At 46.0% G+C, this 17,282-nt stretch overlaps 1 protein-coding gene across 17 annotated transcripts in view; it reads left to right on the top strand.

The window, feature by feature from the left end:
• Positions 1 to 13,658: 13,658 nt before the first annotated feature.
• Positions 13,659 to 17,282, top strand: part of LOC129041219 (general transcription factor II-I repeat domain-containing protein 2B) — a 57,706-nt gene continuing 54,082 nt past the window's right edge. For 6 of the 17 annotated variants that reach the window (XM_054496611.2, XM_054496606.2, XM_054496607.2 and 3 more), the window contains exon 1: positions 13,879 to 14,121. Coding sequence is in view for 9 of the 17 variants with exons in the window: in XM_063668253.1 (XP_063524323.1) it covers positions 15,896 to 16,376 (481 nt within the window). In the remaining 8 variants the exon portion in view is untranslated. Of the gene's footprint in view, positions 14,122 to 14,188; positions 16,377 to 17,282 lie in introns of those variants that run through there. The other 11 variants (XM_054496603.2, XM_054496604.2, XM_063668250.1 and 8 more) reach the window with 10 other exon arrangements.

Consider the following 17,282-nt stretch of genomic DNA (forward strand, 5'->3'; position numbering starts at 1 on the left):
GGATTTCACCGTGTTGGCCAGGGTAGTCTTGAACTCTTGACCTCAAGTGATCTACCTGCCTTGGCCTCCCAAAGTGCTGGGATAACAGGCATGAGCCATGGTGCCCAGCCTAAACTTACATGTTTTTATTTGTATTATTATTAACTTTAATTATACAATTAATGTATCATGCAGTTCCTTGTTAAAAAATAATAAATCAGCCGGGAGCAGTGGCTCATGTCTGTAATCTCAACACTTTGGGAGGCTGAGGCGGGCGGATCACCCTACGTCAGGAGTTCGAGACCAGCCTGGCCAACATGGTGAAACCCAGTCTCTAATAAAAATACAATAATTAGCTGGGCGTGGCGGTGGGCGCCTATAATCTCAGCTACTTGGGAGGCTGAGGCAGGAGAATCACTTGAACCTGGGAGGTGGAGGTTGCAGTGATCCAAGATTATGCCACTGCACTCCAGCCTGGGCGACAGAGCAAGACTCCGTCTCAAAAAATAATAATAATAAATTTAAAAATATTATATATGGGTACGACTAAAGGCTCCTTTAACCACAGTCTCACATATACATCTTGCCATATAAAAAACATTATTTTGGCCAGGTGTCATGGCTCACATCTGTAATCCCAACACTTTGGGAGGCCAAGGCTGGAGGATGGCTTGAGGCCAGGAGTTTGAAACCAGCCTGGGCAATAGTGAAACTCCGTCCCTAAAAAATTTTTAAAAATCAGCCGAGTGTGATGGTGTGTGCCAGTAGCTACTTGGGAAGCCCAGGCAGGAGGATTGCTTGAGTTTAGGAGTTCAAGACCAGCTTGAGCAACACAGCAAGACTCCCATCTCAAAAAATAAAGTAAAATAAATAAAAATTTATTAAAAATAATAATAAATAAACATGTTAATATACATATTCTAAGAGATGACCAAAAAATAAAAATAATTTTTAAAATGTTAATAGATGTTTTCCATTTGTTTTTCATAAGTTGTGCTTCAATATTATGAGTGGGATTTGCTTTTACATATCCCCCTGTTACACAACTTGGTTTTTTTTTTTTCCCAGACAAGGTCTCACTCTGTCAACCAGGCTGGAGTACAGTGGTGCCATCGTAGCTCACTGCAGCCTCTGCAGATTGAATCTTGCCAGCTCTCGTGATCCTCCTACCTCAGCCTCCCAAGTAGCTAGGACTACAGGCACGCCCCACCACACCTGGACATTTTTTTAAATTTTTTGCGGAGACGGGGGTCTCTCTATGTTGCTCAGGCTGGACTCCAACTCCTGGGCTCAAGCAATCCTCCTGCCTCAGCTTCCCAAAGTGCTGGGATTATAGGCATAAGCCACTGTGCCTGGCCCACGTTTTTCAAATGTTTGCCAATCTGCTACTTGAAACATATCTCATTTTTTATTTACTTTATATTTCTGTAATCTCTGGAAAAGTTGAACATCTTGTAGTTTCACGTCTCCTCTACTGAGAATTGCAAATCTACTCATATCCTTGGTGACATTTCTATTGGGTTGTCTCTTTTTTTTTTTTTTTTTTTTGAGACAGAGTCTCACTCTGTGGCCCAGCGCCCAGGCTGGAGTGCAGTGGTCCGATCTCGGCTCACCACAACCTCTGCCTCATGGGTTCAAGTGATTCTCATGTCTCAGCCTCCTAAGTACCTGAGACTGCAGGCGTGCCCCACCATGCCTGGCTAATTTTTGTATTTTTAGCAGAGACGGGGTTTCACCATTTTGGCCAGGCTGGTCTCAAACTCCTGACCTCAGGTGATCCGCCCGTCTCAGCCTCCCAAAGTGCTGGGATTACAGGCGTGAGCCACCACCGTGCCTATACTGGGTTGTTTGTCTCTTATTACTTTGTAGGAGTACTTGATATATTTGCATAAAACCCTTCATTACCTGTCTAAATACTTTCTCTTGTCTTTTTTTTTTTTTTTGAGACTGAGTTTTGCTCTTGTTGTCCAGGCTGGAGTGCAACGGTGCGATCTTGGCCCACTGCAACCTCCGCCTCCCAGGTTGAAGCAATTCTCCCGCCTCAGCCTCCCGAGTAGCTGGGACCACAGGCATGCACCACCACGCCTAGCTAATTTTTTTTTTTTTTTTTTTTTGTATTTTAAGCAGAGACAGGGTTTCTCCAAGTTGAGGCTGGTCTCGAACTCCTGACCCCAGCTGATCCGCCCACCTCGGCCTCCCAAAGTGCTGGGACCACAGGCGTGAGCCACCGTGCTCAGACTCTTGTCTTTTTACTTAATTTTTTTTTTTTTTTTGAGATGGAGTCTCACTCTGTTGCCCAAACTACAGTGCGGTGGCTCAACATCGGCTCACTGCAACCTCCGCCTTCTGGGTTCAAGTGATTCTCCTGCTTCAGCCTCCCAAGTAGCTGGGTTCACAGGTGCCTGCCACCATACCTGGCTAATTTTTTTTGTATTTTTAGTAGAGACGGGGTTTCACCATGTTGGCCAGGCTGGTCTTGAACTCCTGACCTCAAGTGATCTGCCCACCTTGGCCTCCCAAAATGCTGGGATTACAGGTGTAAGCCACCGCGCCAAGCCCTTTTTACTTAATTCATGGTGTCTCTTGTCACACAAAATTTTATCTTGATGTAGTCAGCGTTATTAATCCTATTCATTAGCGTTTTGGTTTTCTGTATCATGTTAACGAAGAATGTCTATTACCCAAGGTATAAAGATAATTTTTCTATTTTTTGTAGAGACAGGGTTTCGTCATGTTGTTCAGGCTGGTCTCAAACTCCTGGGCTCAAGCAGTCCTCTCACCTTGGCCACCCAAAGTGTATAGGCCTGAGCCACTGTGGCTGACCTACTTTCATTTTTTATATCCAGGGTTTCATTTGTTTGTTTTGGGACAGAGTCTCACTTTGTCACCCAGGCTAGAGCACAATGGCGCTATCTTGGCTCACTGCAACCTCCGACGCCCGGGTTCAAGCGATTCTCATGCCTCAGCTTCCGGAGTAGCTGGGACTACAGGCGCCCGCCACCACACCTGGCTAATTTTTGTATTTTTAGTAGAGATGGGGTTTCACCATGTTGGCCAGGCTGGTCTCAAACTCCTTACCTTGTGATCTGCCCACCTCAGCCTCCCAAAGTGCTGGGATTACAGGCGTGAGCCACTGCGCCCAGCTATATTCAGGTTTAGAGCTGACTTTTATGAATGGCATGATGCCAGGCAGCATACTTGTTAATATTTTTTCCAAAGGCATGTCTGATTGTCCATAATAATTTATTGGCTAGTAAGGGCTTTATCTGAAGATTCAAGATGCCATTTATAGCATATGGTTAATTTCCAAAAATACATAGGTCAATTTTATGGAAGCTATTTATTTCTACTGCTTTATTCTTATATTAATGTGACAAGGTTTCAATGGCTGCAACTTTATAATATGTTCTGATTTTTATTCAGTCAAATGTCTTCTTTGTTCTTGTCTATTCCTTTACAAAAATGCCTTTGCTATTCATAACATTTACTTTCATATAAATTTTAAAATCATCTTGACAAGCTGCATTAAAAATCCCACTAGGATTTTGATTGAAATTACATTAAATTCCTAGGCTCATTGTGAGAAATTAACTAGGAGAAATCACATTTTACAATCTTCAGTCTTCCCATTCAGAAACGTGGTATCTACTGGCCCAGCATGGTGGCTCTGCCTGTAATCCCGGCACTTTGGGAGGCTGAGGTGGGTGGACAACTTGAGATCAGGAGTTGGAGACCAGCCTGGCCAACATGGTGAAACCCCGTTTCTAGTACAAATACAAAAAAATTAGCCAGGCGTGGTGGGGTGCACCTGTAATCACAGCTACTTGGCAGGCTGAGGCAGGAGAATCACTTGAACCCGGGAGGAGGAGATTGGATGAGCCGAGATTGCGCCACTGCACTACAGCCTGGGTGACAGAGAGAGACTCTGACTCAAAAAAGAAAAAAGAAAAGAAAAGAAAAAAGAAACGTGGTACTACTCATGTTACGATTGGCTTCAGTCATCTACTTCAGTGGATTCAACTCTCTGCTTGTAGATAAATTATTTCCATTTCCTGAGAAAATAATCCGCCTATTTTTTAGGCCAGTGGTCTCCAAATTATTTTGATTACACATTCCTGGCCAGGCGTGGTGGCTCACACCGTAATCCCAGCACTTTGGGAGGCCGAGGTAGGTGGATACCTTGAACCCTGGAGTTTGAGGCCAGCCTGGGCAGCATAGCAAAATCCTGTCTCTACAGAAAAATACAAAAATTAGCCTATAGTCCCAGCTACTCGGGAGGCTGAGGTGGGAGGATCGCTCGAGCCCAGGATGTGGAGGTTGCAGTGAGCCAAGATTGTGCCACTGCACTCCAGCCTGAGCAACAGAATGAGACCCTGTCTCAAAAAATAATAATAATAATAATAATAAATAAAGGAGCTTAAATTGATTCTTTTTTTTTTTTTTCTTGAGACGGAGTCTCACTCTTGTCACCCAGGCTGGAGTGCAGTGGTGCGATCTCCATTCACTGCCACCTCCGCCTCCCGGGTTCAAGCAATTCTCCTGCCTCAACCTCCCAAGTAGCTGGGATTACAGGCACCTGCCACCACACCCAGCTAATTTTTTGTATTTGTAGTGGAGACAGGGTTTCACTATGTTGGCCAGGCTGGTCTTGAACTCCTGACCTTGTGATCCGCCCACCTCGGCCTCCCAAAGTGTTAGGATTTCAGGCGTGAACCACTGTGCCTGGCCAAATTGATTCTTATGAGTAAAATTTGCGAGCATGAAAAAATACATATAAATTATTTACATATACTATTATACTAATATATACTTTATAAAATATACCAAGGAATATTTTAAATAAGATAAAGATTAAATAAATAATAGTTTTATTTTTTCTTTTAAAGGTATTTTTATTTTAAATGTTTGTAGGAAACAATAGTTTTAAAGCAAATATTTTATTTTCATTTTTAATCCATTTGCTCTCATTAAGGACAGTAGTGGTGGCCGGGCATGGTGGCTCACGCCTGTAATCCCAGCACTTTGGGAGGCCAAGGCAGGTGGATCACCTGAGGTCAGGAGTTTGAGACCAGCCTGGCCAACATGGTGAAACCCTGTCTCTACTGAAAATATAAAACTATCCGAGTGTGGTGGCACATGCCTGTAGTCCCAGCTACTCAGGAGGCTGAGACAGGAGAATGGCTTGAACCCAGGAGGCGAAGACTGCAGCCGAGATCACGCCACTGCCCTCCAGCCTGAGCAAGACAGAGTGAGACTCCATCTCAGAAAAAAGAAAAGAAAACAGTAGTTATAATACAAATATTTTCTTGTGGTTTTTAATCCATTTGCTCTCATTAAAAACAGTAGTAGTGGCCAGGTGCAGTGGCTCACACCTGTAATCTCAGCACTTTGGGAGGCTGAGGTGAGTGGATCTCTTGAGGCCAGGAGTTCAAGACCAGTTGGGGAAAAAAACCAAGCTAAAACTTCACTCCTAATAGAAACACTATATTCATTGAGCAACAATTCCCTTTCTCCTCTTCTACCCAGCTTTTGGTGACCTCTAATCTACTTTTTGTCTCTATGAATTTGCCTATTCTAAGTACTTCATGTAAGTAAAATAACACTTTTTTTCTTTTCTTTTTTTTTTTTTTAATAGGCAGGGTCTTGCTCTGTTGCTCAGGCAGTAGAGTGGCACGATCACAGCTCACTGCAGCCTCAAATTCCTGGGCTCAAGGGATCCTCCCACCTCAGCCTCTCAAGTAGCTAGGACTGTAGGCACACACCACTACACCCAGTTAAACTATAAAAATAAATTTTTTTGGCTGGGCACAGTGGCTCACATCTGTAATCCCAGCACTTTGGGAGGCCAAGGAGAGCAGATCACCTGAGGTCAGGAGTTTGAGACCAGCCTGGCTGACATGGTGAAACCCCGCGTCTACTAAAAATACAAACAATTAGCCAGGCATGGTGGCGGGTGCCTGTAATCCCAGCTACTCGGGAGGCTGAGGCAGGAGAATTGCTTGAACCTGGAAAGTGGAGGCCTCAGTGAGCCGAGATCGTGTTATTGCACTCCATCCAGCCTGGGCAACAAAAGCAAAACTCCATCTCAAAAATATAAATAAATAGGGGCCGGGCACGGTGGCTCATGCCTGTAATCCCAGCACTTTGGGAGGCCGAGGCAGGCGGATCACGAGGTCAGGAGATCAAGACCACTCTGGCTAACACGGTGAAACCCCATCTCTACTAAAAATACAAAAAATTAGCCAGGCGTGGTGGTGGGCACCTGTAGTCCCAACTACTTGGGAGACTGAGGCAGGAGAATGGCGTGAACCCAGGAGGCAGAGCGTGCAGTGAGCTGAGATTGCGCCACTTTACTCTAGCCTGGGCGACAGAGCGAGATTCTGCCTCAAAAAAAAAAAAAAAAATATATATATATATATATAGATAGATAGATAGATAGCTAGATAGATAGAGATAGATAGATATGTAAATAAATAAATAAATAAATAAATTTTGAGGGGGGTAAAGATGTTATCTCGCTATGTTGCCCACACTGATCTCAAACTCCTAGCCTCAAGCAATCCTCCCATCTCAGCCTCCCAAAGCAACATTTGTCCTTTTGCGTCTGTATTACTTCATGTGGCATAATGCTGTCAAGGTCCTTTCATGTTGTAAGATGTAGCAGAACTTCATTCCTTTTTTTTTTTTAATTTCAGCTCACTGCAACTTCTGCCTCCTGGTCTCCTGCCATCACTCCCAGCCATCCTCCCACCTCAGCCTCCTGAGTAGCTGGGACTACAGGCACGCACCCCCAAGCTAGGCTTATTTTGTATTTTTAAATAGAAACAGGGTTTTGTCATGTTGCCCAGGCTGGTCTCGAATTCCTGAGCTCAGGTGATTCACCTGCCTCAAACTCCTGGGCTCAAGTGGTCTGCTCACCTCAGCCTCCCAAAGTGTGGGGATTACAGGAGTGAACCACCACGCCTGGCCCTTTGCCTATTTTATTTTATTTTATTTTATTTTATTTTATTTTGTTTTATTTTATTTTATTTGAGACAGAGTCTTGCTCTGTCATCCAGGCTGGAATGCAGTGGTGCAATTTCAGCTCCTGCAACTTCCAACTTCCACTTCCCGGCTTCAAGCGATTCTCCAGCCTCAGCCTCCTGAGTAGCTGGGATTACAGACGTGAGCCACCACACCAGGCTAATTTTTGTATTTTTAGTAGAGATGGGGTTTCACCATGTTGGCCAGGCTGGCCTTGAATTCCTGACCTCAGGTGACCCTCCTGCCTTGTCCTCCCAAAGTGTTGGGATTACTGGCATGAGCCACCGTGCCCAGCCCCTTTTCCCATTTTAGAATTGGGTCGTGTGGGGTATTGTTGTTTCTGCTATTGTTGTTGAGTTATAGGAGTTCTTTATATATACTGGATATTAATCCCTTATCAGATATATAATTGGCAGATATTTTCTCACATCCTGTGGGACTCCGTTGATGGTGTCCTTTGATGCCTAAAAATTTTCCATTTTAATGAAGTTCAATATACCTATACCAAATCTAATGTCATAAAATTTTCCCCCATTTGCTTTTAAGAGTTTTATAGTCTGGGCACGGTGGCTCAAGCTTGTATGTAATTCCAGCACTTTGGGAGGCCAAGGTGGGCAGATCACTTGAGCCCAGGAGTTCAAGACCAACGTGGGCAACATGGTGAGACGCCATCTCTACAAAAAACAAAAACAAAAGTTAGCTGGGCATGGTGGCACACACCTATAGTCCCAGCTACTCAGGAGGCTGAGGTGGAAGGATTACTTGAACCTGGGAAATTTGAGGCTGCAGTGAGCCATGGTGGTGCCACTGTATTCCAGCCTGGGTGACAGAACAATACTTTGTCTCAAAAAAAAGAAAGAGGAAAAAAAGAATTTTGTAATTTTGGCTAATACATTTAGCTCTTTCATTCAGTTTGATTAATTTTTGTATATCATGCAAGGTAAGGTAAGGTAAGGATGCCACTTCATTTTTTTGCATGTGGCTATCCAGTTTTCCCAGCACCATTTATTGAAAAGACTGTCCTTTCCCTATTGAATGGTCTTGGTACGCTTGTCAAAAATCATCTGACCATATGTGTGAGGGTTTATATCTGGGATTTCTATTCTATTCCATATGTCTGTCTTTATGCCAGTACCAAACTGTTTTGATTACAGTAGCTTTGTAATAAGTTTTGAAATCAGGAACTGTGAATCATCCAATTTTGTTTTTCCTTTTAGAAATGATTTTGGCTATTCATCATCCCTTGAGATTCCATACACATTTTTTTATGAGGCAGAGTCTTGCTCTTTCACCCAGGCTGAAGTGCAGTGGCATGATCTTGGCTAACTGCAACCTCCACCTTTTGGGTTCAAGCGATTTTTGTGCCTCAGCCTCCTGAGTAGCTGGGATTACAGGCACCTGCTATGATGCCCGGCTAATTTTTGTTTTTGTTTTTTGTAGAGATGGGGGTCTCACCACATTGGCCAGCTTGACCTCAAACTCCTGGCCTCAAGTGATCTGCCGAACTCGGCCTCCCAAAAGTGCTGGGATTACAGGCATGAACCACCGTGCCTGACCTGTAGAAAGGTTTTAAACTATAATTTCAATGTCTTTAATAGTTATAGGGCTATTCAAGTTATCCTTTTCTTCTTGAGTGAGCTTTGGTAATTGGTGTCTTTCAAGAAATATGTCCATTTCATCTAAGTTGTTGAATTTAATACCATAATCTTGCTTATAGTTTTCCCTTATTATCCTTTTAATGCCTGTAGAATCTGTAGTGATTTCATCTCTTTAATTCCTAATATTGTTAAGTTGTGTCTTCATTTTTTTTCTGTCCAGTCTAGCTAGAAGTTTGTCAATTTCATGCACATCCCACAAAAGCAGCTTTGGGCTCATTGATTTTCTCTACTGTTTTTCTGTTTTCTGTTTCATTGCTTTCAGATTTTACCTTTATTAGTCCCTCTCCTCTCTCCTGCTTAATTTGTATTTAATTTTCTCTTAATTTTCTTGTTCCTTAAGTAGTTGAATTTATTAATTCAAGGCATTTTCTTTTTCCTAATATAGGTGTTCTGTGCGGCATCTCACCAATTCTGATGTGTGTATGTGTTTTTATTTTCATTTAGTTCAAAAGACTTTCTAATATCCCTTTTCATTTCTCCTTTATTCCATAGCTTATTTAGAAGTGTGTTATTTGGTCTCCAAATATTTGGGGATTTGTCAAGCATCTTTCTGTTATTAATGTCTTTTCTTTTTCTTTTTTTTGAGACAGGGTCTCACTCTGTTCCCCAGGCTGGAGTACAGTGGCGTGATCTTGGCTCACTGCAACCTCCACCTCCTGGGTTTCAAAGCGATTCTCCCACCTCAGTCTCCCAAGTAGCTGGCACTATAGGCTCATGCCACCATGCCTGGCTTATTTTTTGTATTTTTAGTAGAGATGGGGTTTCCCCATGTTGGCCAGGCTGGTCTCCAACTCCTGATCTCAAGTGATCTGCCTGCCTCGGCCCCCCAAAGTGCTGGGATTACAGGCGTGAGTCTCTGCACCCGGCCTGGTTTATAGTTTTTATTATGTTCGGACAATTGTCTCTCCTCTCCTTTACAGATTTCAATTATTTGTATATTAGGTTACTTGAAGTTGTCCCAAAGCTCATTAATGTTTTTTTTTTCTAATTCTTTTTTCTCTGTGTGTTTTTCTTGTTGTGGTAGTTACTATTGCTGTGCCTTCAAATTCACTAACCTTTTCTTCTACAATGTCTAATTTGTCATTAATCCCATCCAGTGTACTTTTTAGAAAAAAATCTCATTGTAGGCTGGGTGCAGTGGCTCACGCCTATAATTCCAACACTTTGGGAGGCTGAGGTGGGAGGATCACTTGAGGTCAGGAGTTTGAAACCAGTCTAGCCAACATGGTGAAATCCCATCTCTACTAAAAATACAAAAATTAGTCGGGCGTGGTGGCATGATCTGTAATCCCAGCTACTTGGGAGGCTGAGGCAGGAGAATCACTTGAGCCTGGGAGACAGAGGATGCAGTGAGCCAAGACTGAATCACTGCACTCCACCCTGGGCAACAGAGCGAGACTCCGTTGCAGAAAAAAAAACCTCATGTAGGTTTTATCTATAGAAGTTCAATTTGGAGGCCGGGCGTGGGTGCCTCACACCTGTAATCCCAGCACTTTGGGAGGCCGAGGCAGGTGGATCATGAGGTCAGGAGATCGAGACCATCCTGGCTAACATGGTGAAACCCCGTCTCTACTAAAAAATACAAAAAAATTAACCGGGCATGGTGGCGGGCGCCTGTAGTCCCAACTACTCGGGAGGCTGAGGCAGGAGAATGGTGTGAACCCAGGAGGCAGAGCTTGCAGTGAGTGGAGATCGCACCACTACACTGCAGCCTGGGCGACAGAGCGAGACTCCATCTCAAAAAAAAAAGAAGTTCTATTTGGGTCTTCTTAATATTTCCCACATCTCTAGTTAACTTCTGAGCATTTGAAATAGTTATAATAACTGTTTCAATGTCCTTTTCTGCTAATACTAATATCTGGATGAGTTCTGGGTTGATTTACATTGTTTACTCTCCTCATTACCAGTCACATGTTCCTGTTTCTTTGTATGTCAGTAATCCTTGCTTGGACACCAGACACTGTGAATTTTACCTTTCTTGAAGCTGGATATATTTGTATTACCAGAACTCTTCTTGAGCTGTGTTCTGGAATACAGTTAAGTTACTTGGAAACCATGCCGAGCACAGTGGCTCATGCCTGTAATCCCAGCACTTTGGGAGGCCAAGGCAGAAGGATCATTTGAGGTCAGGAGTTTGAGACCAGCCTGGCCAACATGGTGAAACCTCGTCTCTACTAAAAATGCAAAAAAATTAGCTGGCTTTGGGAGGCCAAGGCAGGCAGATCATGAGGTCAGGAGTTCGAGACCAGTCTGGCCAACATAGTGAAACCCCATCTCTACTAAAAATACAAAAAATTAGCCGGGTGTGGTGGTGTGCACCTGTAATCCCAGCTACTCGGGAGGCCGAGGCAGGAGAATCGCATGAACCCAGGAGGCAGAGGTTGCAGTGAGCTGAGATTGAGCCACTGCACTCCAGCCCCAGGCAACAGTGTAAGACTCTGTCTCCAAAAAAAAAATTAGCTGGGTATGGTGGTTCACACCTGTAATCCCAGCTACTAGGGAGGCTGAGGCAGGAGAATCGTTTGAACCTGGGAAACAATGGTTGCAGTGAGCCGAGATTGCGCCACTGCACTCCAGCCTGGGAGATTCTGTCTCAAAAAAAAAAAAAAAAAAAAAAAGCTACTTGGGAACCATTTGATGCATTCAAGTCTTGCTGTTATGCTCTGTTAGGTGGGTATTAGGCAGTGTGCAATCTAAGGCTAATTTTCCCCTCTAATGAGGCAAGACCTTGCTTAGTCCTCTACCCAATGACCTGTGAATTCTGAACAGGCATTGTTCTTGGCCCTGAGTGTCAAGCACTATTCCAATGCATTCAGATGGTTCTTTCCCTAGAAGCAAGTAACTATGTCACACGTGTATGCTGATGTACTCTGCTACATACTCCAGGGGTTCCTCTGCAGATCTCTGGGGTTCTCTCTCTGTGCAAAACTCTCTCTCTGGTACCCTTCCTTATAAGCTGCAGTTACCTTGTTCTTTCTGGACTTAGCTCTGTTACAACAAAGGAAGTCAGCTGGTCTCTGTCTTAGTTCTCCTTCCCCGTGTGATGACCTGATAAACTCTCGAGTCTGTAAGCTAAGCAATTGCAGGGCTCACCTCACATTTACCATCTTTCGAACACTATCTTTTGTCACCTGATGTCTAGTGTCTTGAAAAAAACATTGTTTCATGCATTTTTTTGTTTATTGTTGCAGCTGGGAGGGTATATCTGGTCTTTGTTACTTTGTCTTGGACAGAAGCGTAAATTAGGACCTTTACTCTGAAATGGACATTTTTGAGAAGAGTGAAATGAGTTACACTTTACAAGATTCTTCTTGTTGCTGTGTTAAGAATGGAAGAAGGTTAAGGGCAGAATTAGGGAGACAAATTAGGAGTCTACAGCAAGATACAGTGTTGGCTTGGTAGTAGTGGGGTCCATTAGAAAATGGTAGAGGCCAGGCTTGGCGGCTCGTGCCTGTATCCCAACAGTTTGGGAGGCTGAGGAAGGAGGCAGGAGGATCCCTTGAGAACAGCAATTTGAGACCAGCCTGGGCAACACAGGGAGACCTTGTCTCTACAAATAATTTTTTTTTTTTTTTTTTGGAGAGACAGAGTTTCGCTCTTGTCGCCCTGGCTGGAGTACAGTGGTGCGATATCGGCTCACTGCAACCTCCGCCTCCTGGGTTCAAGCAATTCTCCTGCCTCAGCCTCCCAAGTAGCTGGGACTAGAGGCGCATGCCACCACTAATTTCTTTTGTATTTTAGTAGAGACGAGGTTTCACCGTGTTGCCCAGGCTGGTCTTGAACTCCTGAGCTCAGGCAATCCGACCGCCTTGGCCTCCCAAAGTTCTAGGAATATAGGCGTGAGCCACTGCACCCAGCCTCTACAAATAAATTTTTTTTTGAGATGGAGTCTCGCTCTATCGCCCAGGCTGGAGTGCAGTGGCGTGATCTCGGCTCACTGCAACCTTTGCCTCCCAGGTTCCAAGATTCTCCTGTCTCAGGCTCCCGAGTAGCTGGGATTACAGGAGTCCGCCACCACGCCCAGCTAATTTTTGTATTTTTAGTAGAGATGGGGTTTCATCATGTTGGCCAGGCTGGTCTTGAACTCCTGACCTTGTGATCTGCCCACCTTGGCCTCTCAAAGTGCTGGGATTACAAGCGTGAGCCACTGCGCCTGGCCAAATAATTTTTAAAATTTGCCGGGTGAGGTGATGTGCGCCTGTGATCCCACCTACTCGGGAGGCTGACGTGGGAGGATTGCTTGAGTGCAGGGGGTTGAGACGGCGATGAGCTATGATTGTACCACTGCACTCCAACCTGGGTGACAGAGCAAGCCCATCTCCCCTCAACACACATAGCAAAAAAAAAAAAAAAAAAAAAGAGAGAGAAAGTGGTAGAATCTGGGCAAAGTTAGAGCTGCCGGAGGTGTCTGAAGGAATGGTGTGGGGCGTGGGAGGAATAAGATGCTTCCAAGGCTTCTGGCTTGAGTAAGTGGAGGAATGGAGTTTCATTCATTGAGCTGGAGAGGACTGCAGGAGGAAGTGTGGGGAGCGTGAGACATCTTCTTCTTGGGATGCCTATTCATTCTCCAAGAGAAAAATTTTTTTTCTTAAGTCGCTGTACAAGTGATTTCAAAGCAGGCAGTTGGCTATATAGATGTGGAGTTTAGGGGAATGGTCTGGGCTGGAGATGAATATTTGGGAGTCATAACCACATGAAAATGTAACCTGGCCGGGCGCGGTGGCTCACACCTGTAATCCCAGCACTTTGGGAGGCCTAGGCGGGCGGATCATGAGGTCAGATCGAGACCATCCTGGCCAATACGGTGAAACCCCGTCTCTACTAAAAAAAAAAAAAACAAAAAATTAGCCGGGCGTGGTGGCTGGCGCCTGTAGTCCCAGCTACACCGGAGGCTGAGGCAGGAAAATCGCTTGTACCCGGGAGGCTGAGGTTGCAGTGAGCCAAGATCGCGCCATTGCACTCCAGCCTGGACAACAAGAGCCAAACTCCGTCTCGAAAAAAAAAAAAAAAAAATTAACAGCAAGCATCTGCATGCATGTCTGGGGGCGGTGTCCGGGGTAAGAAAGGCCCCGCCAGCAATCCATCCCACAATCAGCGATGGCTGAGGGGGTCTGGACCTGGCGGGACGGGGCTGCACGCCTCCAAGCAAATGCACAGCGCGGCTAAATTGGATTCGACAGCACCGGAAACGGCGACTCCCACTTGGGGCGCTGCGGACACACGAGTCGAGGCTGCCTTCCAGGAAGCAAACAAAAAAAGGGGGGAAAAGGGGGGGAAAGAAAGAAAGAAAGAGAAAAAGGAGGGCGAGTGGCGAGCAGGGGCCTCGGCCGCCACCCACACGCCCCGAAGCGTGCTCGTCCCCCGCGCGGGGCTCCCGGCCGCCGCCCTCGGCCATCGGCTGCTCCCCGGTGGCCCAGGCCTCGGACTCCGCGGCCGGCCCGGCGAGGCCCGGCGCCCTCAGGTGCGTACCCCGCCCCCGCCGCCGACGCCGCCGCCATTAAGGGCGGGTTGCCTTTCGGAACGTCCTCCTCCTGAGGGCCTGGGGAAGGGAGGCCGCCCGGCCGCAGCGGGAGGTGGCTCCCCGGGACACCCCGGCGCCCCGAGGCGAGGCACCCCCGAACCCCGATCCCCGCTGGCAGGACCAGAGGTGTGAGGGTGGGGGCGGGGAAGCCTTGCCGCGGGGGCAATGGTCCTGCGCACGGAGCGCACATCCCTCTCCTTCCTGATTGGCCAAGCCGGGGTGTGCGTGTGTCACGCTCCGCCCGGCGTACGTGGGGCGCTCGCGCTGCGTGCAGACGTGCTTGATTGGTTAGATAAGGGGGCGGGGCCGCCGCTGTTACCAGGCAACCGCGCCCCGGATCCGCCCCCTGACGTCACGCTTTGCCTAGAGGCCCAGGTTGTGGGTTTCGTCCGTGGGTATGGTCCTCGCGACGGCCTCCGCGGATCTGTTTGTTGGCGGAAAACCAATCCAGACTTCCAAGGAAAAAGGCCGAGGCCCGGGAATTTCCCGTTGCAATTCTGGTTTCGAGTTCTAGGGGGAAAAAGGCTCGCAGGGCTGTATTCTCCACCCCTCAAGCCCAAGCTTTCGTGTTTCTTAATAACAGCTTCGTTGAGATCCATTGTAAAATTCACGTTTTAAGAGTGAATAATTCAGTGCACAGAGCTGTGCAACCTTTGCCACTAATTGCAGAACGCTTTCAGCACCCGAGGAGAAGAAACTCCAACCCCATTAGGCCGTCATTCCCCGGTCCCCACCCCGTCCCTATCCCCAGCCCCTGGCAATCACTTTTGTCTCCGTGGATTTGCCTATTCTGGACATTTCGTGTGGATAGAATCATCCCAAGAAGTTTTTTGTGTGTCTGGCTTCTTTCCTTCTTTATGGCTGAATAAAAATCCATGATATGAATACACAGCATTTTGATTTTCCATCCATTGATGGCTATTTGGGTAATTTCCACCTTTTGGCTGTTATGAATAATACTGCTGTGAACATTGATGTACACGTTTTTGTGCGGACATTTGTTTTCAATTCTCATAGGTGTATACCAAGGACTGGAATTGCTGGGCCAAGCTTTGTGTTTTAAGGAAAAAAAAATCATGTTTTAGTTTCGTGCTGGTAATTTGAAGTAAGCAGATGTCTAGATATAAGCTTGGAAACTGGCCAGTTGGAGATTGCTCACGGCTGCAATTGAAGACTCCAGCAGCCTTTTCTTCTCTTTGCTACCATTTGGAGAGGAAGGCATCATAGGCTATGTGACTTCCGTGGACGCGGGGCTTGGCACCGGCTTGCAGTTGGGATCAGTCTTCAGTGGCGATTTGGAGTGGGTCACGGTTCTTCCTGCCTGCCTGTCAGTTTAGTCCCTGACGTCTGCTCCCCAGGGTCCTGGCTCTTCCCCCACGCCTTCAGCCTGCACAGTCCCTTCTCTCATTCTCAGGCTGCAGAACCTGGAAGTACTGTTGTCCCCCCTTACCCGCTGTTTCAGTACCTGAGGTCAACCGTGGTCTGAACATACTACATGGAAAATTCCAGAAATAAACAATTCATAAGTTTTAAATTGCACGCTGTGATGAAATCTCGCGCTGTGCAGCCTGGGCAGTGAATCGTCCCCTTTGTTCAGCGTCCCCACGCTGTGGACGCTCCACACCCATAGTCACTTAGTAGCTGGCTCGGTTATCAGATCGACCGTCACAGTGTCCCAGTGTATGTGTTCAAGTCACCCTTATTTTCCGTCATAATGGCCCCAAAGCACAAGAGTAGTGATGCTGGGAATTTGGATAGGCCAAAGAGAAGCCGTAAAGTGCTTCCTCTAAGTGAAAAGGTGAAAGTTCTCGACTTAATCAGGAAAGACAAAAAATCCTATGCTGAGGTTGCTAAGATCTACGGGAAGAATGAGTCTTCCATCCGTGAAATTGTGAAGAAGGAAAAAGAAATTCGTGCTAGTTTTGCTGTCTCACCTCCAACTGCTAAAGTGACGGCCACAGTGCGTGATAAGTGCTTAGTTAAGATGGAACAGGCTCTGCATTTGTGGGTGGAAGAGATGAACAGAAAACGTGTTCCCATTGACAGCAACATGTTGCGCCAGAAAGCCTTGAGCCTATACCAAGACTTCAGCAAGGGATGCTCTGAAACTGACACCAAGCCATTTACTGCGAGTAAGGGATGGTTACACAGATTCAGGCATAGATTCTCACATCATTACAAGAAGAAGAAGAAGGGTAAGTACGTTACAACAAGTTATATTGAGAGAGAGAGATCTAGAGACAGAGATCACATTCACATAACATTACAGTACTTGATATACTTATTCTATTTTATTATTGTTGTTGTTAATTTCTTACTGTGCCTAATTTATAAATTAAAATTCATCGTAGGTATGTATGTACAGGTTGAACATCTCTAATCCAAAAATCCAAAATCTGATCTGTTCCAAAATCCAAAACTTATTGAATGCTGACCTGATGCAAGTTGAAAATTCCACACCTGTCACCTTTGCCTTTATTATTTTTTTTAATACCATCTCGGCCTGTCGCCCAGGCTGGAGTGCAGTGTTGCCATCTCTGCTAACTGTAAGCTCCACCTCCCGGATTCAAGCCATTCTTTTGCCTCAGCCTCCAAAGTAGCTGGGATGACAGGCATGCACTACCACGCCCGGCTAATTTTTACGTTTTTAGTAGAGACGGGGTTTCACCATGTTGGCCAGGCTGGTCTCAAAATCTTGACCTCAGTTGATTCACCCACCTCAGCCTCCCAAAGTGCTGGGATTACAGGCATGAGTCACTGCGCCTGGCTGGCCTTCTTTTTTTTTCTCTTGAGACGGAGTCTTGCCCTGTTGCCCAGGGTCTCGCCCTGTTGAAATGGTGGGATCACAGCTCACTGCAGCCTCGACCTCCTGGGCTCAAGCAATCCTCCCATCTCAGCCTCCTGAGTAGCTGGGACCACAGGCATACACCCCCACACCTGGCTAATTTTTAATTTTTTTGTAGAGGCAAAGTCCTATTATGTTGCCGGGCTGGTCCCACTATGTTGCCCGGACTGGCCAACATGGTGAAACCCCGTATCTACTAAAAATAAAAATATTAGCCAGACATGGTGGTGCACACCTGTAACCCCCAGCTACTTGG

Source organism: Pongo pygmaeus, chromosome 6, assembly GCF_028885625.2.
Source record: "Pongo pygmaeus isolate AG05252 chromosome 6, NHGRI_mPonPyg2-v2.0_pri, whole genome shotgun sequence".
Classification (NCBI taxonomy): domain Eukaryota; kingdom Metazoa; phylum Chordata; class Mammalia; order Primates; family Hominidae; genus Pongo; species Pongo pygmaeus.